The following is a 22748-nucleotide window of genomic DNA, read 5'->3' on the forward strand; positions in this document are numbered from 1 at the left end:
GGGGCGAAGCACTTCTCTGGTCTGGGCACACTTTCTAGAAGTAGTTAAGCCCTACGTACCCCTGCCTAGGGCCGGAAACATTACCTAGTTTTTGAACTGTTCCTGCTATGCATATTCTGTCGTATGGTTTGGGATGAGTAATGATCCACAAGGCATGGACTGCATGACTTTTAGATATATGCGTACTTTATGAGCAAGTAGTTCTCTATTCTATAACAATGCCGACGAGCACTGAGACGCCTGTGATTAGGTGCAAATCGCGTCCATCAAGCATTTGCCTTGACGCTTGGACGCGCCGTGTGGACTTCCCAGAGTAAGAAGAATGGGTTCTGTAAGGAGCTGTGGTATGTTGTGTGACACCCTGGCTGTCATAGGCGCAATAGCAAACGCTTAAATGACCGGGAAACTCTTTTCCCATCTCATCTGGCTCACCCAATTTCACTGATTATACTTGAACCCACCTTAGGAACCATGAAGATCAATCTTGCCTCCGTTTCTGTCCTTCTCACTGCCCTTACTCCAGCTGTTGTGGGACAAGATAATAACGACCCGGCTGATGCACTGGTAAGCATCCCTCTACAACGATGAAATGAAATCGCTGGCGAATCTACTAATACTAACATCCGATGTCCGTCTAAATAGCTGTATCTGAAAAATGTCCGTGGAGATGCCTTCAAGGCTGTTGCATGGACGGAATGCAAGACGAATTTGGACAGGTAAGTCCTTGACGCACTGCACCACCGATGCAAATGGCTTTAGCAGCACTAACTGAGAAAAATACGGTGACCGGTATACATTGACGAGTATCGAAATTGGAGGAAGGAAAGGGCAGCCGGCCCCGGACATCAAGTGCGATTTCTACACGTGAGTTGCCGTCATCCGGTGATCCCTGGGAAGAAAAGCATCGAGTTACTGACACTTTCTTCGAATAGTACCGCGGAATGCGATGGCGAACCATTCACTGCCGTAGCTGGTGAAACCTACGAGTTCGACGAGGATGATCCATTCGTGGTTGGTAGCTACAAGTGTGAGCCCGTAGAATGAGGCGCACAGTCTCGGTGTTTGAGGACATCATTATTTCATGATACGTTCCCTGCTATGTTAGGAAGCAGTTCGTTTAGACATAATAGGCTCAATTTGATTTACTCTTTATCTCCTCGTACAGTACCGTTTCTAATAGTAGCTTCACCATGGCCTCCACTCCATGCTAGAATCCAGGGGGGTAGCACTTGTCATTCTGATGACAAGAACCAAAGCTCGTGAATTCCTTTGCAAGGCAAGACACGCCAAAGAATGATGGCTCATTTCTACGACCCTTGTTGTTGAGACTTCAGGTAGTTTTATAGCGTAAGGCCCCCCACCCCTTGCGGAGCTTGTCCAGAGGACATACCATTCGACCATAAAGAAACCTCTAACGGTATTGGGCCGTCTTTCTATTGCATTATACGCCAAAATTAGGCACCTTTCTGTTCGCGGTTGTTGACCACACACACACACACACACACACACACACACACGTATATTTATATACATATATGTATATATATTCTCCTAAGTGCATTAAAAGCCTTGTTTCCAGCAGCCGGTCCTATGTAACCAGAACAGTTAAGGAAGGGTTATTGCAGCACCATGAAGTATCTAGCGACCGCAGTATGGCCTTCCGGAGAGCCTGTATCAAGAGGCAAAGGCAAGTGCGGAATGTTTATCAGTTTAGCAACAATTCACCATGTGCCAGTCTGGTAGAGTGGACAGAGGTGGAAGCTAAAACGACGGCAGATATATATGGAAGTGAGTAGATCCTGTTGCAACTTCGGACACTGCGTGATAAGGAGAGATTGTCGATTACACCAGCTGTTCCTTCTGTTCCCTTAGACGATGGTATATGGGTATATGACTGGCTCACAGCGAATCGCAGGGAGGATCTTCGACTTGAGGGTGAGTAGGTGGCTCATATGTTCCATAATCGAGTTTGAATTTATCTGACAAAGTTGCATATGTTAGAGCCTGTGGAAGCCTTACCGTCACTGCGTTCAGTCCCTCGCTGTCTATCTGTATATGTCGAAGCCCAAGAAGCAGTGCAATATGCTAATATACCGATTAAAAATATATAACAGATTCGAGGCTCAGCTAGCCATTCTTGCCAGAACTTGGGGTGGAAGCTTGACCATGATTTCTCAGTCGACACGCACAAGATCGGTCCGGATATCAATCTCTTCATATGGTCAATGGCATTTGGTCGGTGGTGCAACAGTAGAGCGAGGCCAAAACCCTGGCTTACAATATTCAACGCTCATCCAATCCACCTCGCCATTTTCGAATGGAACACACTGGTCTATCCAAGCACCTTGAAAAGCAATTCCAGCAAAATGAGAATGTTGAGTCACTCCTAGTAATGGTCCAAGGGGAGATTTCCAGTACTGCCAAAGAAGGATGTGAACGGGATTTGTCTTCGACTGAGTAGGATGGACATGGAAGAGTTTCGACGGCTAGATACGTTAAACTAGGGAAATAAGTCTTCTCAGCAACGGTAACTGGTTATCAAAGTTACACATAGAGATATTGGTAATATCGACGGTTCCGCAGTCCCTGGGCCAGGATAAGCATCCACGTAAGTCTGAGGCCAGGACAAGGCAAAGGCAAGAAAGTGAAAAGATGATGATGACGACGACTAGATTGCTGCCACCTGAGTCTGGATAAACGTCAGATGTACTACCTATATTATCGGCGCTTATATTTCTACTCTACGGCGTAGACTTTGTTTCACCACAATATTAGTAGGAACTCATGTTTCAAGTCTGCGAACCAAAAACCGCCATAGTGTTACCTCGCTGTTCGTGATTATAACCCACTTGGTGTATATCTTCGGTCAGCAAGTACGCGTCTAGGCCCAGTGATTGGGACTTTCGACAAATCGTCCAGTTTGTAAGACAATAAGCATGATACTCCTTCTCAGGAATTACTACCGTGTCGACATATGTTGTAATGCTTACGCTAGATGGTTTCCAACTGATCCTTTCTGCCCCTGTGATGCTGAGTAGATGGGGCCCGTATTGCTTATAGTCTACCCTTCGGGGAACCAGTGGATCATAACAGGGGTGGCAAGGTCGATAACAAACAAATAATTAACCTTACAAGGAAGGTAGGAGTACTGGAGCTATCCAAATAATTAAACTGCAAGGCTCATCGAATGAATGAGGGTATGGGATTGGGAGCCTTGGGGGGCAGTTATAGTAGGTCCCATTAAGAATTATACCTGGCAAATATTCTTTCTCTTCCTAACTTTTTGATTTTTAACAGTTAACATTTAACATTTAAATCCCTTCCGCAACCTTCTCGGTCGGACGGCCGGCTTCTAGAATATGACATGTTCGCTCGCAGATTTTGAAAAGAGATGTGCGGCCGTGGGTCGGCAGTGAGACAAATGCTATTAGGTTTGGACGCATTACATCTAGACCTGGTAAATCGAAAAATCGCAATATTTCCATTTTCTAGCGAGTCACTATCAATCCGGCAATCAGCGGGTGAGATTTCCTGTGTCCTTTCCCTGCGTTGCTGACTGTGTTCCTGCATATGTAGCTATATACTATGGAGTATGGATTCGTCGTTCTAGATCGACTTAATCGTGGCGAATATTAAATTTAATAACAAACCCTATTAAGCCCAGCTAGTTATTCCAAACAGGAGCTCGCTTTTCTAGAAACGCCGAGACGCCTTCTTTTTTATCTTTGGTCCCGAAGGCCATGTAATAGAGGGACCGCTCGAAGGGCTCGTCTTGCCCTAGCTCGTCCGCTGCAAGCAAAACAGTTATTAGACCAGGAATACTAGAATGGGAGTTGCGACGCGACTAACCAGTGCAAATAGCCTCCTTCGCTAATTGTAAAGCAGTAGGGCTTCGCGATGCCAGGTTCGCAGCTACGTCCAGCGCACGTTCGCCAGCTTTCCCTGGCTCTGCAAGGTGACTCACCAAGCCGACATTGTGTGCCTCTGTTCCGGAAAGAAGCTCACCGAGAAGGATCACATTCATTGCCTTTATCGCATTAGCCCTGGACAATACTCGACGAACCCATGGACGTACCCTATATTTGCCAAGAGCGCTGGTCAGTCTCTGTGTCCCGCCAGCCCCGGGGATCAGACCGATAGAGACCTCCGGTAAGCCGAACTGCGATTCGGATGTTGCGACGATGAAATCTGCCTGTGTCACATTTAGCAAATCGCTTGGCTATGAATTATCTATGTCCAGAAATAGATACGGAGTATGTTCTGACAGGAAGAGATCGGCTTACCATCAACGCGAGCTCAAATCCGCCCCCAAGCTGCACGATTAGTAGGGATGCATCCAATCGAGGGTTCTGGAAATGCTCGGGGCAGATCTCATTGGAGTGGGACGTACAGCCTTCCCCTCGACGGCGGCGATGACGGGTTTGCGCACGTTGCGCAGGCCGTCGCACAGGTCCTGGAGATAGCGCACCCGCCGGGCATCTTCGGCGTCCAGCTGCGAGATTTCTTTGATGTCGGCCCCGGCTGTGTACGATCCACGTCAGTATGCTTGCTCTGCTGGGTGCTGAGTATTCTGTCTTTTGTCTATTTTTGGCCGGGAGTTTTCGGCCTCAGCCCCCACGTGTGGGCTGTCAAGGCTGTGCTGCTGTGCTGTGCTGTGCTGTGCTGGGTGGCTGGGAGGCTGGGCGGAGGCTGGGGAAGGCCCGGTATAATCAAAAATAGGTGGTGGACGGCTCACCGGAAAAGAAACCCCCAGCGCCTGTGATTATGATTGCTCGCACCGCTGGATCAGCCGAGGCGCGCTGCAATTGCCGGAGCAGTTGGTCGATGAGGTCCTGCGATAGGGCGTTGCGCTTGGCCGGGCGGTTCAGCGTGCAGACTCGAGTCCCCGGCTGCGGCGTCGTGGAGATGACTAGATCGGAGGGCTGACTCATGGTGGGAGCGAAAAGTACGGAGCACAATAATAATGACAATGGACAAAGATACGGCACAAAAACGAGATCGGGGCGAGGTTTAACAGCAGTCGAGATTGCCAGCAGTGGAGAGTTTAACTTTGGGGTGGAGGGCAACGAAGACGCTCACTTGCTCGATGCTGGTCGAGTCCCGGTCGGCTGGTTTTCGGAGGAACCGAAGAGGATGAGATCGGCTGGAAGACAGCGAGCACTGGCCTGAAGCAGTAGTTCGCACATCAGATCGGCCGTCTCGATGGACGTCTCGCGGCGGGCCCGCGATAAAAAGACGGCGACCAGGCCAGACAGGCCAGACAGAGAGGGTTACACGGGACGACACTGCCAGAGTCAGAGACTCCGAGAGAGACAGTTGGTCGAGAACCGATCGCCCCGCGCATGGGACGGAGCCCTACCTGAGTCGACATGCAGGCCACGCCCATCGCCAGGCATGAGCCAGGGCTTCATTGGCATCTGGCCGGCAGAGCAGGCCCATCCGTGACGGAAAAAGCAATGCGGCAAAGACGGCCAAGACATTCCTGCGCTGCTCAGCGGTGAATCGAAGTTCTGTCCAGTCCACGCTCCACAGTGTCCACTGTCCAGCCCACTGCCCGCCCACTGCCCGCCCAAGCCAGTCTGCCAGTCTGCCAGCCAGCCAGTCAGCCGGTCCACCTTGTGCACTGTGCATGCCGGCCCAGTGATCGACTCGTCCTTTGGCGGATGGCGTGCGGGGGCGCGGCAGAGACTTCCATGATTCCCATCGAAGTTAGGGTTGGCGAATGGCACAGTCACCGTGGGAGCCGCCTAACCTGCTGTGTTGTCGGGTCCCCAGTGGACCGGTCAGCCTGCCGCCGTCTCATCGGGCAAGATAAGATACAAATCAAAGTTAAACTTGCCTGCTGCTGCACCGGCCCTTGCTGACCGCAGCTGCAAGCATTCATCGTGGCTCCCGCCCCAACAAGGGGGCCAGGACACGTCGCTTGCCTGCGTAATTCCAGTAATCAAAGTAATCACAGGGAATGGCATTGGCAATCGTACTCGGTGCTCAACGTCAAACACGCTCCACTTGCCTGCCCTTGTCAGTTGCAGCCACGCAGCCCTAGGGATGCATTTATTGTTTTAAAGCAGGGGGGGCGCTGCCCCGTGCACTGCCCATTTGCCCGTTGCTCTTTAGTGGTTGGTCTTTACTAACAGAAACACTGATATTATGATATATAAGCCGCCCGTACTGTAATCGAGACTAAACTCGCTCCATGACGCTTCCGGATAGCTTTCCTGAAGGGCTGCACTTGTCAGCACGCTTTCATCACACCCACCCCGGCGCACCATACCCATTGGGGCATCAAACCTTTTCCTTTCCCTTCTTGATTTTGTTTTCTTTTTCCTTCGGCTGATCACTGCTCTTGACATCCGGATATACGTTACATTATTCCGGAACGGGCAGCTGTTGAGGAGGGGTAGCCTGCTTTGACAGACCCAGAAGAGACGGTAACCTTGTGCGAGAGCTATATAGAGGAGCTCGCGCCGCATGTAAGGGTCGTACCTAAAATCTTTTTTTTTAAACCTGCATATCAGCTCCTCTGCATATGAGCCATCAGATTGCAGCTTCAACAACAATGGCTGTTGTCGCTCCCGATATAAACTCCAACCTGGCGCCCTCAGCAGACAACACAATGACTCTCTTCCGCCAGTTTGGATTCGGAGACAAGACCAGGATCCCATTTGGCACTGTCCATGAAGNCTTCATACACCATGCCACACAAGCACCGTCAGAGGTTGCTCTGGTGGATCTCTCCCCCGGTACACCGAAGGAAGTCACATACGGAGAGCTACTGCGCCAGTCCCAGTTCATTGCCACCCAGCTCCGGGCGAACGGAGTGATCCCAGGACACCGAGTGATGCTGCTCATGAAGCGCAGCGCAGAGATGGTGGCTGGGATCCTCGGGATCCTCATGGCTGGCGCACAGTATATCCCGATGGATGGCGGGGTTGTCCCCGATCACACTCTGCAGCACGCCGTCGAGCAGTCCAGCGTTACTGTCGTGCTGTGTCTCCACCCGTTCGAGGAGCGGATCCGGTTCTTGGGGACTGCTGGAGTCTCCATCTTGGTTCTGGATGACCTGCTCCAGAGCCCTGCCTTTACCGACTTTGCTGTGGAACCAACGAGCCTGCTTTGCGAGGGCAACAAAAATTCCGGATGCTACCTCATATACACGTCTGGTGAGTTGAATTCTTGAGTTATTGATTTTCTCGCTATCGAAGTTTATTTTATTTTTATTTTCGATATTTATTTATTTTATTTTCTTTTTTTCTGACTGGCAAAAGGTACAACCGGAGCACCGAAAGGCGTCTACGTTACGCACAAAAATGTCACCAACATCCTGTGCCAAGCACCCGGCAACTTGGGCATGGCCCGCGGCTCGAAAGTCGGGCAGGTGCTGTCCGTGAGTTTCGATATGGGTTCGTAAAAAAAAAAAGCCTTCAGTTCGTGGGAAAAAAGTGTGGGGACTAGTCAAAGCTGACCAGATTCCAGGCGCCTGGGAGGTCCTCGGCAGCATGTCGAATGGAGCCACATTGGTCCTGCGAGGATCTGACTGGAATAAGGCTTTGCAAAAGGTTCGTCAAGTGTGCCATTATTGGCTGTCCCCGGTTCGTTGTGCGCGATAATCCTGACTGGCCTGCCCCTCAGATCGACACCCTGATCTGCACACCGAGTATTCTCAACCGATACAGCCCCGATCAGTTTCCCAATATTCGGTGCGTGGCCACGGCTGGCGAGCCGTCCACTCAGAGGTAATTCCTGCCCGGTATTTCTTTTCTCGAGACTGTCATTGGCTAATGTATTTGGAGCAGTCTGGCGGACAAATGGGCGCTGGCTGGGGTCTCATACTACAACTGCTGTGGGCCCACCGAGATCACCATCATAAACACCATGCATAAGCATACTGCAGGCAGCACGCTTACCATTGGGAAACCCACGCCGAATAACAACGTCTATATCCTGGACGAGAACAAGGCCCCGTGCCAGATTGGGGAGGTTGGCACCATCTGGGCTGGTGGTGCCGGTGTGACAAGGGGATATATTGCCCAGCCGGAGAAGACTGCGGAAAAATACCACTACGATGTGTTTCTGAATGATGGGTATGTTGAAAACACGCATGGCACATTGCATTACTAACTTTATGTGCAGGAGGTCGCTGATGTACAATACGGGTGACCTCGCACGGTGGCTTCCGGACGGCAACCTGGAGACGTTTGGTCGTGACGATGATCAAGTTAAACTCCATGTACGCATATTCCCAATCATAAGTGCAAGAAGATGCTAATATATGCAGGGGTTCCGCGTTGAGCTTGACGGGGTCAGCCATTGCTTGACATCGGCTCCCGGCGTCCGGCAAGCAACAGCCCTAATGATCGGGGGCCAACTCACCGGAATTGTGTCTCCAAAAGGGTGCAGCATTGAGAAACTAAACGAAGATCTGAAGACGAAACTGCCGTACTATGCGATCCCATCCAAATGGCACACCGTCGAGGTGTTCCCCCTGACGTTTAACGGCAAGGTTGACAAGCGCGAGCTGGCCAAACAGGTACAGGAAGCCAGGCACTCCCAGACAGAGCTCTACTCTGCCCTGGGCAAGCAAAAGGAACTCTACACAAGCACAATATCCACTGGATCCGATTCTCTGAAAAAGGAGCCGCTTCCTGTACCAGACAAACGGTGGGGCAAGCCGTGGCGCGGTCTCAGACATCGCATCTTTATTGTTTACCGGACCTTGTTCTCCCTGATATTCCTGTCTAACATTGCTGTTCTGATTGCCTTCCTGACGGTGCCTACGATTCCTCGCCAGCATATCACGACGATCGCGTTCGTCAACCTCACGATTGCGATTCTGGTCCGGCAAGACGTCGTCATCAACATCCTGTACACTATATCCTGCTCCGTTCCAAAGTCCTGGCCTCTCGCAATCCGCAAGCGCTGCGCAAAGATATACCACCTTGGAGGCGTCCATTCCGGCGCCGCAGTCATGGCCGTGGCCTGGTACACCGGCGGCATCTGCTACAACATCACCGTGTTCGCGACGAGGCCAGACGATCCCCTGAAACCATCCGTCCTGACAATCGTTCTCTCCCTCTTGGCCCTCTTCATCTTCATCTGCATGATCACACTCGCATACCCAACCATGCGCAAGAAGCACCACGATCTCTTCGAGCGCTTCCACCGCTTCGCCGGCTGGACCGCGCTGGTGATCATCTGGGTCCAGAATATGTCTTCCATCCGCGACCAACGACCACCCGGTACGACCCTCGGCGAGCAGGTCATTCGAACCCCCAGCTTCTGGATGGTCATTGTCATTACAATGAGTATTGCCAGCTCGTGGGTGTTCCTCCGCAAGGTCCCCGTCGACGCAGAGGTCCTCTCCAACCACGCCGTCCGTCTGCATTTCGACTACACGATGCCTGTCAATGGAACCTTTACCCGGCTGTCGGAGCGCCCGCTGATTGAATGGCACTCGTTCGCGACCGTTCCAGCCCCAGTGCCGAAGAATGGTCGGCCTCGGGGGTACTCTCTCGTTGTGTCTCGTGCTGGTGACTGGACCGGTGGTCGCATCAGTAAACCGCCTACTCATCTTTGGGTGAGAGGTGTTCCGAGTACGTACTTCATTTACACATTCTGTCTTTATTCCATGTTTTCAGAAATCATTGCTAACTAATACAGCCTGCGGCGTAATGCGCATCGCAACACTCTTCAACCGCGTCGTCCTGCTAGGCACAGGATCCGGCATCGGACCTCTCCTCGGACACATCCAGATCCCAACGTGCCCATTCCGACTGGTCTGGTCGACCTCGAACCCGACGCAGACGTTTGGACAGGGCATTGTCGACGACGTCTTCAACGCCGACCCCGGTGCTATTGTCCACGATACGAAGAAACAGGGCCGGCCCGACTTGGTCAAACTTACCTGGAATGCGGTGCAGGATTTCGGGGCTGAAGCAGTGATTATTATTTCGAATGAGAAGCTGACGAAAAAAGTTGTTTATGGAATGGAGACGAGAGGGATTCCTGCCTATGGAGCTATCTGGGATAGCTAAATGGAAATGAAAATGGAGTGGATCCATCCAGGTGGTAGGCAGGCAGGATGAGAATGAGAATGAGCATGGAGATGGGATGCATTATTATGAAGAGATGTACTACTCAGGCTGGTCCTTCCTTTGCTTTTGAGCCGGATGATTTGCTTTTTGCTTTGATTTGATTTGCTTTGACTTTTGATTTTGATTTCGCTTTTGCTTGCGCGGCATGTAGAGACGAGATGATGTATAACGATACCATTGTTCAGCATGTATCTATGATCGATGATGTTATGACAGTTGCCAGTCTAGCGCTGACTCTCACGAATATGGAAACTCTTCAACTGATAAAATGCATCAAACGCCTGTGGCCCTAATGAGCATCCTAGTCCTGAATTCTTCCAGCCTATCCACGCAAGGTCCTATGGAGCTTTTTAGCAAATGCCGATTAAGCCAAAAAAAAAAAAAAAAAAGGTCAAAGACGGAAATCATACCGGACTCGGGTAATCGCATCGGTTAATAAAGACAGTTCCAGCTTCGATTTCATCGATCAAGGCCTCGCCACGCTGGATGTCCCTTGTCCAGACGCTGGCTGTGAGGCCGTACTCGCTATCATTCATCGCAGCAACTGCTTCCTGGTCACTGTTGACTTTCATAATAGGGATTACAGGACCGAATGTCTCATCACGCATCACAGCCATGTCGTGTGATACATTTGTAAGGACCTTAGGCTGAACATAACTGCCAAGCTTTGGGGGCGAGTGTAAACCAGGGCTATCAGGCGTAACATCAATGGCACCCTTGGCAAGGGCGTCGTCTATGTGGCCCTGAATGCTTTTGACAGCCTGGTGAGAGATGACAGGCCCCACGTTGGTTGCCCTATCAGTAGGGTCGCCGATGACATACCTGCTTAGCGCTGTTAGTTAGCCTGTATCAGATTAATTTCTTCAGCAGTAGACTGGACTGGACCTACGTAGCTAGTTCCCTTTGAACCTCCTCAACAAAGGCGTCATGTACATCAGAATGAACATAAACCCGTTCAATGGAACAACAACTCTGCCCCGAATTAAACACCGCCCCGTCAACGACCTGCGCAGCAGTGTACTTCAAGTCCGCATCGGCACGGACATACGCCGCGTCTTTTCCCCCTAGTTCCAGGTTAAGTGGCAGGATGCGTCCCGCGGAAGCTGTCCGTAGCTGAATGCCCCCCGATGTCGACCCCACGTAGCAGACGAGTTTAATTTCAGGGATGGTGGTGATGCCGCCAAGGACGTCCGACGAGGCACAGTGGATCACTTGCAGGAATGGCGTTGCCAATCGCGCTTCCTGGAAAAATGACACGAGCCGTTCGCCCACGAGTGGTGTCTGCGGGGAGGGCCGCAGGATAACGGGGTTTCCGGCCAGGATGGCGGGGATTAAGGCGTTGATTGTGATTAGGTAGGGATACTAGCGTGCATTCTTTCTGTTAGTGGCCGTTGCGATAAATTAAAGTGTCTCATACATTCCATGCCGTGGAAACCAGGACTGGTCCGACGGGCTCTTTCTTGACGAATCTGCGGAATCCTTCTTCTGGCTCTCCGGGGATGGTCTGCAGACTCTTCTCTGCAATCGAGAGGAGGTAATGTCCGCGCTTGCAGGCCGTGTCTATTTCTCCGGCAGTGTAGGAGATCGGACGGCCCATTTGCAGTGTCAGTTCATTCGCAACCGTATCCTTGTTCTCAGAGAGAATGTTCAGAAACTTGGCAACAATTGACTTGCGTTCCCCAAGTGCAAGGGCTCTAAAAGAGTGGCAGGCATCTTTTGCGACATTCGCAATCTGGCGGACTTGCTCGACAGAGTGGCCGGGGTGTTCGAAGATGACCTCCCCAGTGGAGGGAGAGATGGTTCGGATTTGGTTGGACATTATGGTCTATGAAGCGATTTACTTCTGCTTTGCGGATAGCAATGGAGTGGTCTTATAGTAGGGCAGCGATCGGCTGAACACCCACTGTGGAGCGTAATGTGCGAGCCATTTGAATACCAGTGTCCTTAGCTGGTTCTCATAATACTGAGCATGGAACTTCCACAACGTTCCGCGCATCTGAATGGGCACCTCCTGCTGTAATTGCGTGTCGGGCAACGTTAGACATGGTGGTGTCTCCATCTCAGTCGGAGCGCGCTCTCTGCTCTTTGCGCGCTCCCATCGCGGTCCGCTCAGCGCGGCTAACCACACCATGAATTATACGCCAATTGTACTCAGGTACGCGGTTATATTTACCTATACGTCATGATCAGCTTCTACAACGAGAACAATTGACCGGCGGAGACACGCGACCGCGTTCAGGGCGGACTTTGGGTTCTTTTTAATCACGACGCCTCGTTCTCAGCATCTGTCTCGAAGGCAGTTCCTGTACGCACACCCAGATTAACTGTCAGATATTGTCAATCATGGCCCCGAATATCACGGCAGAAGACCTGCCCAAGCTACTTGCAAATGATATCGCCGTCAAAGTCGCCGGCATCGACTGCGACGGCATTCTCCGCGGCAAGGTCATGCACAAGGACAAGTTCCTAGCCATCGCAGAGAAAGGATTCGGCTTCAGCTCGGCGGTCTTTGGCTGGGATATGCAAGACGTCCTGTACACGAACGATGCCAAAATCACCAGTCCCGAGGCTGGGTACGTCGACTTTATCGCGGTTCCGGACCTGAACACCTTCCGGCGCATTCCCTGGGAAGACGACATTCCGTTCTTTCTCGTCCGGTTCATTCAGAATGGGGAGGAAGTTGTCGCAGATGGTCGGAACATGTTGAGGGGAATTTCAGACACATTGGAGAAAGCAAATTGTCGGGCGTTGGCTGGGGGTGCGTTCTCACATCTAACATGCTGAAGGTATTGCTGCTGATTAGTGCCTAGTGGAACTTGAATTCATGAACTTCCAGACTCCATCGGAGGATGGCTATTCACATACCAGCGAACAGGTACATGACCTGGCTGCATTCCTGGAGAATAACCCTCCTCGAGCCCTGCGGCCGATCACCGCAGGCAGCTTCTCCTACAGCGCAACACGACCGGTCGCATTCAAGGAATATTTCTACGACATTTTCAATACCAGCTGTCAGTTCGATTGTCCGATTGAAGGATGGCATACAGAGGGCGGGCCGGGTGTATACGAAGCAGTAAGTTTGCGATGGTTGTATATTCCATTGAGCTTCCACTCATACTCCAGGCTTTAAAAGTATCACCGGTAAACGAAATGGCAGATAGAGCAGCACTCTTCAAGTAAGCCTCTACACATCTTTACAATCCCAGCTAATCGTGGCAGGCTCCTGGCGAAATCAATTGGGATCAAGCACGGCATCACCCCGTGCTTCATGGCAAAGCCACTCCAAGGCCAACCCGGCAGCTCAGGCCACATCCACATCTCGCTCTGCTCCTCAGAAGGAAAAAATCTGTTTGCCCGCGAAACTGCAGACGGAGACTCTGGCGCGCCCTGGCCAGATGCCGCCGCAGTATCAAACCTGGGCCGACACTTCCTCGCAGGCCTTCTAGAGGCGCTGCCCGATATCATGCCCCTCTTCGCACCAACTATCAACTCATACAAGCGCCTCGTCGAGAACTACTGGGCCCCGATCAATATTAGCTGGGGATTGGAGGACCGCACAGCTTCTATTCGAGTGATCGCTCCGCCGGTGTGCAAGCCAGCAGCCACTCGCTTCGAGATCCGTATCCCGGGGGCAGACCTGCATCCGCACTACGCACTCGGCGCTATTCTGGCCGCTGGATGGCGGGGTGTGCAGAAGAACCTGGAGATAAATGTGCCGCCTCTGTCGGCAATGGCGGCAGATATGCCTCGGCCAGAGTTATTGCCGAATACACTGGAGATGGCGCTGAAACGGTTCGGTGCGAGGGGCAGCATTGCGCGGGAGATTCTGAAGGACGAGTTTGTAGATTTTTTTACGGCTACACGGGAGCATGAGTTGCGTGTATGGCGTGAGGCTGTGACTGACTGGTTTGTTCATCTATTTACCTGTTGTTTGGTTTGGTTACTGAAGCTGACTGCAATAGGGAGTTCAAGCGGTATATTGAGACCGTATAGTCCGCTGTCGATCCATAGAATGCTACCCCTGTCTCTTATCTAGGACAAATTACAATAAATAAAGCTATCAATATGCTCTCGATCCTCAGGTCTTTCCACTTAACTCGGTACCTGTTCATGCGAAATTGCTGTAGTGTACGGAACCCAACCTGGATTGGTATACAGGCAGCAACGCCTCAAACGACGTCATATTACAAGTATTAACTTCCTGGTTTTGCACCGGGGTCAATATGCCGAGCTGCGTTAGATTATGAGGAGCCCTTCAGTCATGACTGGCCCGATCGCATCTTCGTCGACGATCAGATCATGCGGGGATCTGCCAAGGTCGCACTCTTGAAGCCATTGACTTTGCTAATTGCTATAGATGGCGGTCTGGAAAGACATTTTCTTTGCTCTGCTGGTAAGTATCGCAGCTGCAAATGTCTGTCTTTATAGGTGTTAATGAGAAAGCATATCCATGGAAAGCTCGCCTCCTGCGACCGGTCCGTAATTGAATATCATTCTTTGAGTTTCGCATACGGCGCGGATACTCGGTATCCAATACCCTATTGAGTAGTCCCATACTCGTGTGCATCGGCTGCTATATGAGGGAACCACTGTCCAGTCCAGTCCAGTCCACCTGGCCGTCACTTGACGAACAAGTCAGTCCTGCCTCCATCAGCCAACGCAGACATGGTTGTGTGCTGGACGTTACACAGCCGCGACGCGAGCCCCTTGCGGTGATGCAGGCATGCAAGCGTGCGCTGTCTGTGCAGCGTTCGCAATTCGCATGGTTGGCAATGATACACAGCATTTCCCGTCAGCAAGGGTTTCATATTTGACACGGGACTGGGACTGCATAAGTTGTTCCAAATTGTAGCACTTGATACAGTGACGTTTATCCATCAAGAAGGCAAGGCAGCGCGAAGAGGGCTCCGATTGCCTGCCAGGGTTTAGCGGTGGCGTCTTCCCCGCAATATATAAGGGCCATCCAGGATTAGGGTTGTCCATCCCTGGTGGAGATGTGCGAGATCCGTCAGCCAGATGCGGAGAATGTGGCTCTACCCCGCGTTTTCCTGGTCTTGTTCGTCATGTCAATCCTGAAGTATACACGGATCCTGCTGGGAGTGTATGGCAATGGCCGGATATGAGGCCGGATTAGTCGTATAAGATGCGCCCTTGTCCCTCCTGCGCCAGGCGGTCGTGCGGTTCTGTTTCTATTGATTATAACTAGTGGCTCCTATACTATCAAAATGTCTCTTCAGTCTGACCCACCACTGTATGATTCCAAGGAAGATGGGGGTAAGCCTCAGGAGAGCGCCGAGCCAGCGCTCGAGGAGCTGGGATATACTGCAGAGCTGCGGCGGAACCGCTCACTATTCACGCTCCTTTTCCAGTCATTGTCAATAGCTGCGATCCCATTCGGCGAAAGCAGTGCCTTCATGCAAACAATCTACGGCGGCGGCCAGCTCTCGATATTCCTTGGCTGGATTATCGTCTGCGTCATGGACCAGACGGTTGCCATGTCTCTCGCCGAGCTGGCCTCGCGATATCCCACATCTGCTGGGCCGTACTATTGGTCGTTCCAACTATGCGGGAAACATGCGAAGCTGCTCTCCTTCATCACGGCGTGGATATGGTTGATAGGAAACTGGACCGTCACTCTCTCCGTCAACTTTGCCCTCGCGGGACTGCTCGTTGCGACCGTATCAATTTTCTCCAGCTGGGAGGCAAATGACTGGCAGACGCTTCTCGTCTTCTACGCCATCTGTGTCTTGACGTTCTTGATATGCGGCTTCGGCAACCAGTTCCTCCCGATGGTCGACACTGTCTGCGCCGCATGGACTCTCGTTACCATCATCATCGTCTTCATATCAGTCTCCGTCACAGCCAAAGTCGGCAGACATGGTCCAGGATACACCCTCGGGCATTACGACACCACACTATCCGGCTGGAATGGCTTCTCCTTATGCATTGGCTTCCTACCACCAGCCTTCTGCTTCTGCGCCATGGGCATGGCCACCTCAATGGCAGAAGAGGTTCGGTCACCAGCAATCAAAGTGCCCCGGGCCATGGCCCTCTGCATCCCCGTCGGCTGCATCGCAGGCCTTTTCTTCGTCGTCCCGCTGTGCGCCACCCTCCCAGCCCTAATAGACATCACCAAAGCACCCAACGGCCAACCAATACCCTACATTCTGCAGGTCGTGATGGGGTCCCGCGACGGGGCAGTAGGTCTGGTCTCTCTAATCCTAGTCTGTGGGCTGTTCTGCTCCATCAGTATAACCAACGCCGCGTCTCGCACGACCTGGGCCCTCGCCCGCGACAACGCGATGCCTTTCTCAAAACTTTTCTCCCACGTCGACAAACGCCGACACATCCCGCTGTGGGCATTGGGCCTTGTAACCCTCGTCCAGATGCTGCTGGGGCTCATCAACCTCGGCAGCAGCAGCGCCTTCACGGCGTTCCTCTCATCGAGCGTCATTGCGCTTGCAACGACGTATTCAATCCCGATTAGTATTTCGTTGTTTTATGACCGCCGCGCACAGGTCTCCAAGGCGCGCTGGAACTGCGGGAATCTGCTCGGGACGACCATGAATCTGCTTGCTCTGGGTTGGATTGCTTTTGAGCTGGTCATCTTTAGTATGCCCACCGTCTTGCCCGTTACGGCGGTGTCGATGAACTATGCCTCTGTGGTGTTTGCGGGCCTTACGGTCCTGGCGGCGATTTGGTATATTGTCTACGCGAGGAAAGGTATGTCTTGGCCTCTGCTTGTCGAGTATCTGTCACTAACCAGGCTTAGTATATGTTGGGCCGCCGTCTGTAGAGGGAGCACACGAGACTTGGTGATGGTATCTTGCAGATATCTATTCCGGCCCTCGCTCTATACGTTGTACTCCCCAGTAGACAGAAGACTACGCTGGAAAATGTAAATTTCACTTTAACCATAATCCCGGTATCTACAGTATCGTTAGAGGTCGCTTTCTAATACGGCAACATATACGACCAGCGCCCTGTAACTTGCATAACAACATCCTTTGCGAACACCCGTAGACGGTATCACTGAATCATAAGCTTCAGAAAGGCCATTCCCACCGCAACACCATCGTGCGGCCTCCCTGCTCTGCTCAGTCCATCCTCAGTCTGTTCTTTGGTGAAAATTCCCTGAGCGCCTCGTAATATCACAACCTCCACGGTAATCTCGTCATTAAACTCCGGGTGTCCTTGAACTGTAATGAACCGACCGGGCAGAAACATTCCTTGCACTTGACAAATCGGAGAATCACCCAAGGGAATGATATCCGGCGGATATGCACTCACAATGTCTCGGTGCATTTGGTGGATTTGCTACAGACATCAGTACCAAACTCGACAAGACCATTGAAAGAAGCTCAGGCGTACAAGTGTATCAAGACCGAATAATTCCTTTCCGGCCGGTGTAAGCCTCACTTCACAGACTGAAACCTCCCATCCAGCAGAACTCCGGCTGACCTGCGCATCCAGCGCGCGGGCGATGATCTGATGCCCGAAGCAGACTCCCAGCAGTTTCACGCGGGGATCTTGAATGGCGTTTCTTGTGAATTCAACTAACTTCAGAATCCACGGGGAGTCATCGAATGCGTTGTGCTCTGTATATATAAAAGTTAGCAATTACTCTCTTAAGCATTAGGGATATCGAGAGATCCGACACTGAAAACGAATAAGTATGTTAAAGACCTACTTGACCCTGTCAGTACAATTCCATCTACGTCCTCCAGCGCCGGGTACGCCTGCTCCGAGACAACGTCCCAGCGTGAAATCTCCAGTCCAGAGTCGGGATCGAGCTGCTCATGCCGTAGTATCTCGGCACTGCGACGGAGTAATTTCGAAAAGACCCCGTAGTAGCCGTCATATTTGAGATTTATTCTTTCGGGTGGAGTGTCGCATTCAAGGACGGCGATTCGGATCGGTCGCTTCATTGGGGCGGAAGGAAAAGAATACCAGTTCGTCGAGTTGGTAGATACTTTTTTATCCTCGGACGATAGTGTTCTGGTATGTTCAAGACAAATGTGGACAATACATGCGCGGGCACTACCCTGCTTTACCTACTCCACGACTCGCTCGTCAGTGCTCGACTCCGACCGCGGCGTGGTCGTTGGGAAATCAGGATCGGGATAAGAAAGATAAGACAGAGACGCGCAGACGCAGTTGATGACGGATTTCGAGCGGAATATCCATCTATCGATTTTCTTTCCGATGGAAGGACGTTCTAACCGCGCCGATGAAGTCGTGAAGTCGTCGGGCAATCCCCACAGAGCGCGCACCGAGACCGCGCTCGAGTCCGCGGTTCCCACCTACTGGGTCCACGTACCTAGTTTCGAGCTTACATTATTATCAAATGTTAACTATCTGAATTACAGAGTTGGAGAGGGGTTTATCAAAGGTGCTCGGTGATCGCGGGGGACACTATGTCATTGTCTTCGCTTGCTGGCGGAGCATACATATAATAATTGATGTCTTCTGTCGAAACAAATCAATAATTTCAACTATCTTTTCACTTCTTCCTCTCCTCTTCCCTCTGGTGATTCCTTATAAAAGGTGATCAAGCACAATGGTCGGCCGACTCGCAGGGAAAAATGCCATCGTCACCGGTGCTGCTGGGTACATTCTCCTCCCCCTCCCCCCGGTTCTTAACATATTCAACGCTAAACATATTAATCAAACAGTGGAATCGGCCTCGAAACCACAATCCTCATGCTCCGTGAAGGCGCCTCAGTTCTAATGACCGACATCAGCGCCCCCGGACTCGAGCGCGCCCTTGCAAAAGTCAACACCGCTGTCCCCACGCACGATGGCAAAGTTGAATACCGCGTTGTCGACGTCTCCAAGGAAAACGACGTCGAAGGTGCCATTGCACACTTAGACTCCTGGGGTGGTCTTGATGTCCTGTTTAATAACGCTGGGATCATGCATGCCCAGGACGGAGATGCTGAGCAGACCAGCGAAGGTATTTGGGATCTCACGATGAACATTAACGTCAAAGGCGTGTGGTATGGGTGCAAGCATGCCGTGAAGAGTTTCAGGAAAAACGGTAAGCAGAAGGGCAGTGTTATTAACACGGCGAGTATGGTTGCGCTTGTGGGCGCCGCGACGCCACAGTTGGCGTATACAGCGAGCAAGGGTGCCGTTCTTGCATTGACGAGGGAGCTGGCAATTGCGCATGCGCGAGAAGGTACCATTCACTCCATCCTTGCCAAAACTTGATTCGATCCGTTGCTGATAGGACATCGCAGGCTTCCGGTTCAATTCGCTGTGTCCGGCACCTCTGAACACGCCCCTCTTGCAGGATTGGCTCGGCGATGACAAGGAGAAGCGCTTTCGTCGGGAGGTTCATTTCCCGACCGGTCGGTTTGGGGAGGCCATTGAACAGGCTCATGCGGTTATATTTCTGGCTAGCGACGAGAGCAGCTTTGTTAATGCCGCGGACTTTGTTGTTGATGGTGGTCTCACCAAGGCATATGTCACCCCTGAAGGACCTGCGACGAAGGCGCCGCAAAACCTGGGACAGTAGAGATATCGCGTGAACTAAGATTGAATCTGCCAGGCATCCCTAGATTCACTTTCGGGACCCAGCTTATTTGTCTCTGTCCCTGTTGAGAGGTATATTGAATATTAATCACGCAAATGATATCCATATTTGCTTTTGCTGCATGGCGCGGCAAATATTCCACGGGCCTGCTTCATGGAGACGCAACTGCCACATATGCTCGAGCAGAAGGAGAGTCCTATGCATATTCCCCAGCCCAAATGTATTCCTCATAGCTGTAAGACGCTGTCTGAGTTCATCTTGTAGTTCGGGGTCTGACAGACAAGAACCCACAACGGCAATCGGCCAGCAAAGCCCAGAGTTGATCCGTGATGTGGGCGGCACACGACGCAGGAGATCCATTGCCTCTACAATTGCGCAGTTCATCAGTGCACTGCCCGCGCTGTCCGTGTTGTCTGAGAACATGCCAAGTGCTGTTAGCAAATACAGCAGCATTGCCTGCTGAAATATCAGCCCCGATAGATATGTTTCCTGGGAAACGAAGGAGTATGGTGTCCACCGCATGATTTCGGCTTGTAGTGAGCCAAACACCACAATATCATCGGCTGTTGGGACACCTGGCGGATCGTCTTGCATCATCCATCGCTGCCCGAGATCAAAGATTCGAGGGATCATCAAAAGGAGTTCGAGCCAACACCCGGAGAGATTTCCGACGTATTGACAGCTGATGAGGTGGCGGGCCCGCTGCTCCATATCGGAATCTAATAGACGCTGGGAGCTGACGCGGGCATCGATGGATATCATGCTCACGGTAGCTGTGTATGTATAGTAGTCGATGATGAAGTCGTCTAGATCTTTTGGTATCGTCGTATTGCTCCGCACCAAAAGCTGAATGAGTAGAGACTTGGCTGCAGACAAGTGATCAAACACTGTCCCGTTCATATCCCCTTTTGCTGTCTACCAACCGTCAGTATCACCCATCCACAGGGATGCATGGTTCTCAAGATACCTCTGTAAAACACATAATAAGCGCGCCAACCGTAAGCAGGAGCGGGTTGGATTCTTTCCCATCAATGAATTCCGTAACCCCCTTCCGGAAGAGTCGAAGAGCCTTCGTGTACTGACTATCAGCCATATCATCCACGTCCCTCTTGGAACGGAATGCTCGATGAGCAGCACTCTGCGTTAGAACTAGCTGCAGCAGCAAGTCACTGGAGAAGGCAAGAGGCACAACCTGGACCAGAAAGGGGTTGACTGGAGTCGACCCGTTTGCCATGCAGTCGGCGGTGGTGGCAAGGTAATGGCTCAGTAGTTGGAAGCACTCGGGGTCATAGCCCGGCAGCATCGACAGACTCCGAGGAAGCATACTTACGACACCCATACTACCCCCCGGTGTTTCAGGAATAGTAAAATTCGGGCTTCCCATCGGGACCAAATCTCTTAGCTGGAGCTCCATCGAATAATCCTGATCGGCGGGATCTGTATACAACGACTGGTTTTCCGAGGGAAAAGGTTCGGTCAGGGGTGGCCGCGAGTCGACTGAACCAGGCGAGCTGGGCCTGGGCGAGGTACCATGATGCTCTGTATCCGTCTGCGAATTGCAATTTGCATAGCCTCCGGCGGGTATCCCGTCAGATCCTGGTGTCGACGTCGGCCAGGAACAGTCAAGCTTGTTCCGCGCACAGCCCGCGCAGATGGGTTTGGACTCATTGCACTTTTTCTTTCGGCGGCGGCAGGTAAAGCAGCCTGTCCTTACGCGGACAATGGGCTCTGCACGTGGTCGTCTAATGGGTGGCATTTTGATGAGATGGCAGTGGGCTTTGCAGAAAGACGCAGACCCCAGAATGAATGAATGCAGGAAGCAAAGATTCAAGATCCAACGGGCGGGGAACTTTCTCCACGTTATCTCGGGCCCACCTGGCTTTGCTTGGTCTTATGTTATTTCTACCTTTTTTTCTCTCTCTCTCTCTTTTTTTTTTTTTTTTTTTTTTTTCTTTTTGCTTTGCTTAATTGTATTCTATTTTACTTCATTTTTTAACAGTGGGACAAATTGTTTGCAGCCCAGCTAAAAAGTTCGTGATGATTATAGTTGGATATGGAAACGATAATATATAACTACACCAGAATTTATCAAAACCCATAAGGCCCAGCGTTTGAAGCAATGCGAAAGTTCCATCTATTAATTTTGAAGAGAGGATTACAAGTGGAAGCTTGAATCCCAGCCTGCCACTGATATACTATTAGGAATCGGTATGGCACCCGTCCAGGAAATCAAGCAAACTGGTTCAGGTTGATGTTCAGGCTGGTGGGCGGCCTCGTTTCTCAGACTGGTAAATTTGAGGCCGGTGCTGGCTGACAGATATAGAATGGGTTGGATTGACCGCGAACCTGAGTTTGGGGGTATGCGATCCAAGATATCGAGGATCTGCCGAGCAATTAATAGAAGCGCGAGCTCACTTCACCTGGATTATTTAGGTGCATGGACCATATCGGCCGCTTGGGATCTGAGGTCTTGGAACGTATGATATAGTTGCAGGAAAGACGTGAAAGTGGTGCTAGGGAGTCGCCGGGATCCAGGACGTCAGCCAGACCTGGATGTTTAAGAAGGCGTAGCGTTGACTCTACCTTGTGGGCTTCTTCGATGTCTCCCAGTGAGGCGCAAAGAGACGATGTGGTGACACGTTGTGCCTATTTTCTCTGCCATTGAAACGGTGGTCGATTGGATGGAAAGCCAATTGATGCTCTTCTTCCTCCGGGCGAGGCATGAGGATACTTTACTTTCTGGTATCCTTTTAGAGTTGACTTCTACGACCAACTGTAAAAAGAGCATAGAACTACGTACAGACGTGTTCAGCAGCGTCATTTAGTCTAAATTACCACAGGATCTATCTATGCATGAATCCACTGTCCACCACCTTGACGAGCATGGTCTACTTCCAGTTAGAGGCATGGTACCAGCAGAGTTATGACCACCTTCTCATGCAAATGAATTTTTCAAAAGTTTATTGATGTGCGAAAAATAGAGCTGCATGGCAAATATGGCTATACTGAATGCTGGTCTATATAAGTATGGACCACGCCCTACGGCTGACAAGTGAGCCACAACTTTGGTTCCGTTCAACAGTCTGGAGCCCTATGGATCCCTCTTCATCTAATTC

General features: G+C 51.4%; 8 protein-coding genes across 8 annotated transcripts; 4 read left to right on the plus strand and 4 right to left on the minus strand.

The window, feature by feature from the left end:
- Window positions 1-3664: 3664 nt before the first annotated feature.
- On the minus strand, window positions 3665-5262 carry ASPSYDRAFT_1158620 (enoyl-CoA hydratase/isomerase family protein; the record flags this gene model as incomplete). Its single annotated transcript, XM_040840049.1, has 6 exons — window positions 4736-5262; window positions 4391-4521; window positions 4284-4313; window positions 4076-4192; window positions 3850-4027; window positions 3665-3789 (listed from the first exon to the last, which is right to left on the minus strand). Exons 1-6 carry the CDS (start codon window positions 4929-4931, stop codon window positions 3665-3667), a joined length of 777 nt encoding a protein of 258 aa, XP_040699921.1. The 5' UTR covers window positions 4932-5262.
- A 1354-nt stretch (window positions 5263-6616) lies between these two features.
- On the plus strand, window positions 6617-10034 carry tmpL (putative NRPS-like enzyme; the record flags this gene model as incomplete). The annotated part of the gene is made up of 8 exons (XM_040849821.1): window positions 6617-7163; window positions 7269-7403; window positions 7477-7559; window positions 7633-7736; window positions 7797-8084; window positions 8134-8230; window positions 8279-9593; window positions 9661-10034. 8 exons carry the CDS (start codon window positions 6617-6619, stop codon window positions 10032-10034), a joined length of 2943 nt encoding a protein of 980 aa, XP_040699922.1.
- A 142-nt stretch (window positions 10035-10176) lies between these two features.
- On the minus strand, window positions 10177-11960 carry ASPSYDRAFT_404429 (aldehyde dehydrogenase family protein). Its single transcript, XM_040846086.1, has 4 exons — window positions 11512-11960; window positions 10984-11456; window positions 10505-10916; window positions 10177-10432 (listed from the first exon to the last, which is right to left on the minus strand). The coding sequence occupies exons 1-4, from the start codon at window positions 11911-11913 to the stop codon at window positions 10319-10321; spliced, it is 1401 nt and encodes a 466-aa protein (XP_040699923.1). The 5' UTR covers window positions 11914-11960; the 3' UTR covers window positions 10177-10318.
- Window positions 11961-12316: 356 nt separating this feature from the next.
- Window positions 12317-14170, plus strand: ASPSYDRAFT_183109 (glutamine synthetase family protein). Its single transcript, XM_040843526.1, has 5 exons — window positions 12317-12852; window positions 12905-13167; window positions 13218-13270; window positions 13314-14000; window positions 14057-14170. The coding sequence occupies exons 1-5, from the start codon at window positions 12438-12440 to the stop codon at window positions 14085-14087; spliced, it is 1449 nt and encodes a 482-aa protein (XP_040699924.1). The 5' UTR covers window positions 12317-12437; the 3' UTR covers window positions 14088-14170.
- An 819-nt stretch (window positions 14171-14989) lies between these two features.
- Window positions 14990-17176, plus strand: ASPSYDRAFT_48409 (uncharacterized protein). The gene is made up of 2 exons (XM_040847616.1): window positions 14990-16817; window positions 16867-17176. The coding sequence occupies exons 1-2, from the start codon at window positions 15320-15322 to the stop codon at window positions 16911-16913; spliced, it is 1545 nt and encodes a 514-aa protein (XP_040699925.1). The 5' UTR covers window positions 14990-15319; the 3' UTR covers window positions 16914-17176.
- Window positions 17124-18022, minus strand: ASPSYDRAFT_157286 (type 1 glutamine amidotransferase; the record flags this gene model as incomplete). Its single annotated transcript, XM_040842625.1, has 3 exons — window positions 17124-17411; window positions 17466-17692; window positions 17785-18022. 3 exons carry the CDS (start codon window positions 18020-18022, stop codon window positions 17124-17126), a joined length of 753 nt encoding a protein of 250 aa, XP_040699926.1.
- Window positions 18023-18490: 468 nt separating this feature from the next.
- Window positions 18491-19842, plus strand: ASPSYDRAFT_48411 (oxidoreductase, short-chain dehydrogenase/reductase family). Its single transcript, XM_040847617.1, has 4 exons — window positions 18491-18704; window positions 18770-19275; window positions 19337-19491; window positions 19530-19842. Exons 1-4 carry the CDS (start codon window positions 18655-18657, stop codon window positions 19539-19541), a joined length of 723 nt encoding a protein of 240 aa, XP_040699927.1. The 5' UTR covers window positions 18491-18654; the 3' UTR covers window positions 19542-19842.
- Window positions 19553-21424, minus strand: ASPSYDRAFT_48414 (Zn(II)2Cys6 transcription factor). The gene is made up of 2 exons (XM_040847618.1): window positions 20600-21424; window positions 19553-20547 (listed from the first exon to the last, which is right to left on the minus strand). Exons 1-2 carry the CDS (start codon window positions 21386-21388, stop codon window positions 19720-19722), a joined length of 1617 nt encoding a protein of 538 aa, XP_040699928.1. The 5' UTR covers window positions 21389-21424; the 3' UTR covers window positions 19553-19719.
- Window positions 21425-22748: the final 1324 nt, after the last annotated feature.

Source organism: Aspergillus sydowii (genome assembly GCF_001890705.1).
Source record: "Aspergillus sydowii CBS 593.65 unplaced genomic scaffold ASPSYscaffold_10, whole genome shotgun sequence".
In the NCBI taxonomy this organism is placed as follows: domain Eukaryota; kingdom Fungi; phylum Ascomycota; class Eurotiomycetes; order Eurotiales; family Aspergillaceae; genus Aspergillus; species Aspergillus sydowii.

What these genes read in the sequence shown, in the direction of transcription:
- ASPSYDRAFT_404429 (XM_040846086.1), bottom strand. Translation starts at nt 11,913, where the DNA reads ATGTCCAACCAAATCCGAACCATCTCTCCCTCCACTGGGGAGGTCATC. An exon ending in TGGTTTCCACGGCATGGAAT is followed by an intron (nt 11,457 to 11,511) that starts GTATGAGACACT and finishes AATGCACGCTAG; the next exon opens with TATCCCTACCTAATCACAAT. An exon ending in GATGCGATTACCCGAGTCCG is followed by an intron (nt 10,433 to 10,504) that starts GTATGATTTCCG and finishes AAAGCTCCATAG; the next exon opens with GACCTTGCGTGGATAGGCTG.
- ASPSYDRAFT_48414 (XM_040847618.1), bottom strand. Translation starts at nt 21,388, where the DNA reads ATGCCACCCATTAGACGACCACGTGCAGAGCCCATTGTCCGCGTAAGG. An exon ending in TTATTATGTGTTTTACAGAG is followed by an intron (nt 20,548 to 20,599) that starts GTATCTTGAGAA and finishes GACGGTTGGTAG; the next exon opens with ACAGCAAAAGGGGATATGAA.
- ASPSYDRAFT_48411 (XM_040847617.1), top strand. Translation starts at nt 18,655, where the DNA reads ATGGTCGGCCGACTCGCAGGGAAAAATGCCATCGTCACCGGTGCTGCT. An exon ending in ATCGTCACCGGTGCTGCTGG is followed by an intron (nt 18,705 to 18,769) that starts GTACATTCTCCT and finishes TTAATCAAACAG; the next exon opens with TGGAATCGGCCTCGAAACCA. An exon ending in AATTGCGCATGCGCGAGAAG is followed by an intron (nt 19,276 to 19,336) that starts GTACCATTCACT and finishes AGGACATCGCAG; the next exon opens with GCTTCCGGTTCAATTCGCTG.
- ASPSYDRAFT_183109 (XM_040843526.1), top strand. Translation starts at nt 12,438, where the DNA reads ATGGCCCCGAATATCACGGCAGAAGACCTGCCCAAGCTACTTGCAAAT. An exon ending in TTGTCGGGCGTTGGCTGGGG is followed by an intron (nt 12,853 to 12,904) that starts GTGCGTTCTCAC and finishes ATTAGTGCCTAG; the next exon opens with TGGAACTTGAATTCATGAAC. An exon ending in CGTGAGGCTGTGACTGACTG is followed by an intron (nt 14,001 to 14,056) that starts GTTTGTTCATCT and finishes TGACTGCAATAG; the next exon opens with GGAGTTCAAGCGGTATATTG.
- ASPSYDRAFT_48409 (XM_040847616.1), top strand. Translation starts at nt 15,320, where the DNA reads ATGTCTCTTCAGTCTGACCCACCACTGTATGATTCCAAGGAAGATGGG. An exon ending in TATTGTCTACGCGAGGAAAG is followed by an intron (nt 16,818 to 16,866) that starts GTATGTCTTGGC and finishes AACCAGGCTTAG; the next exon opens with TATATGTTGGGCCGCCGTCT.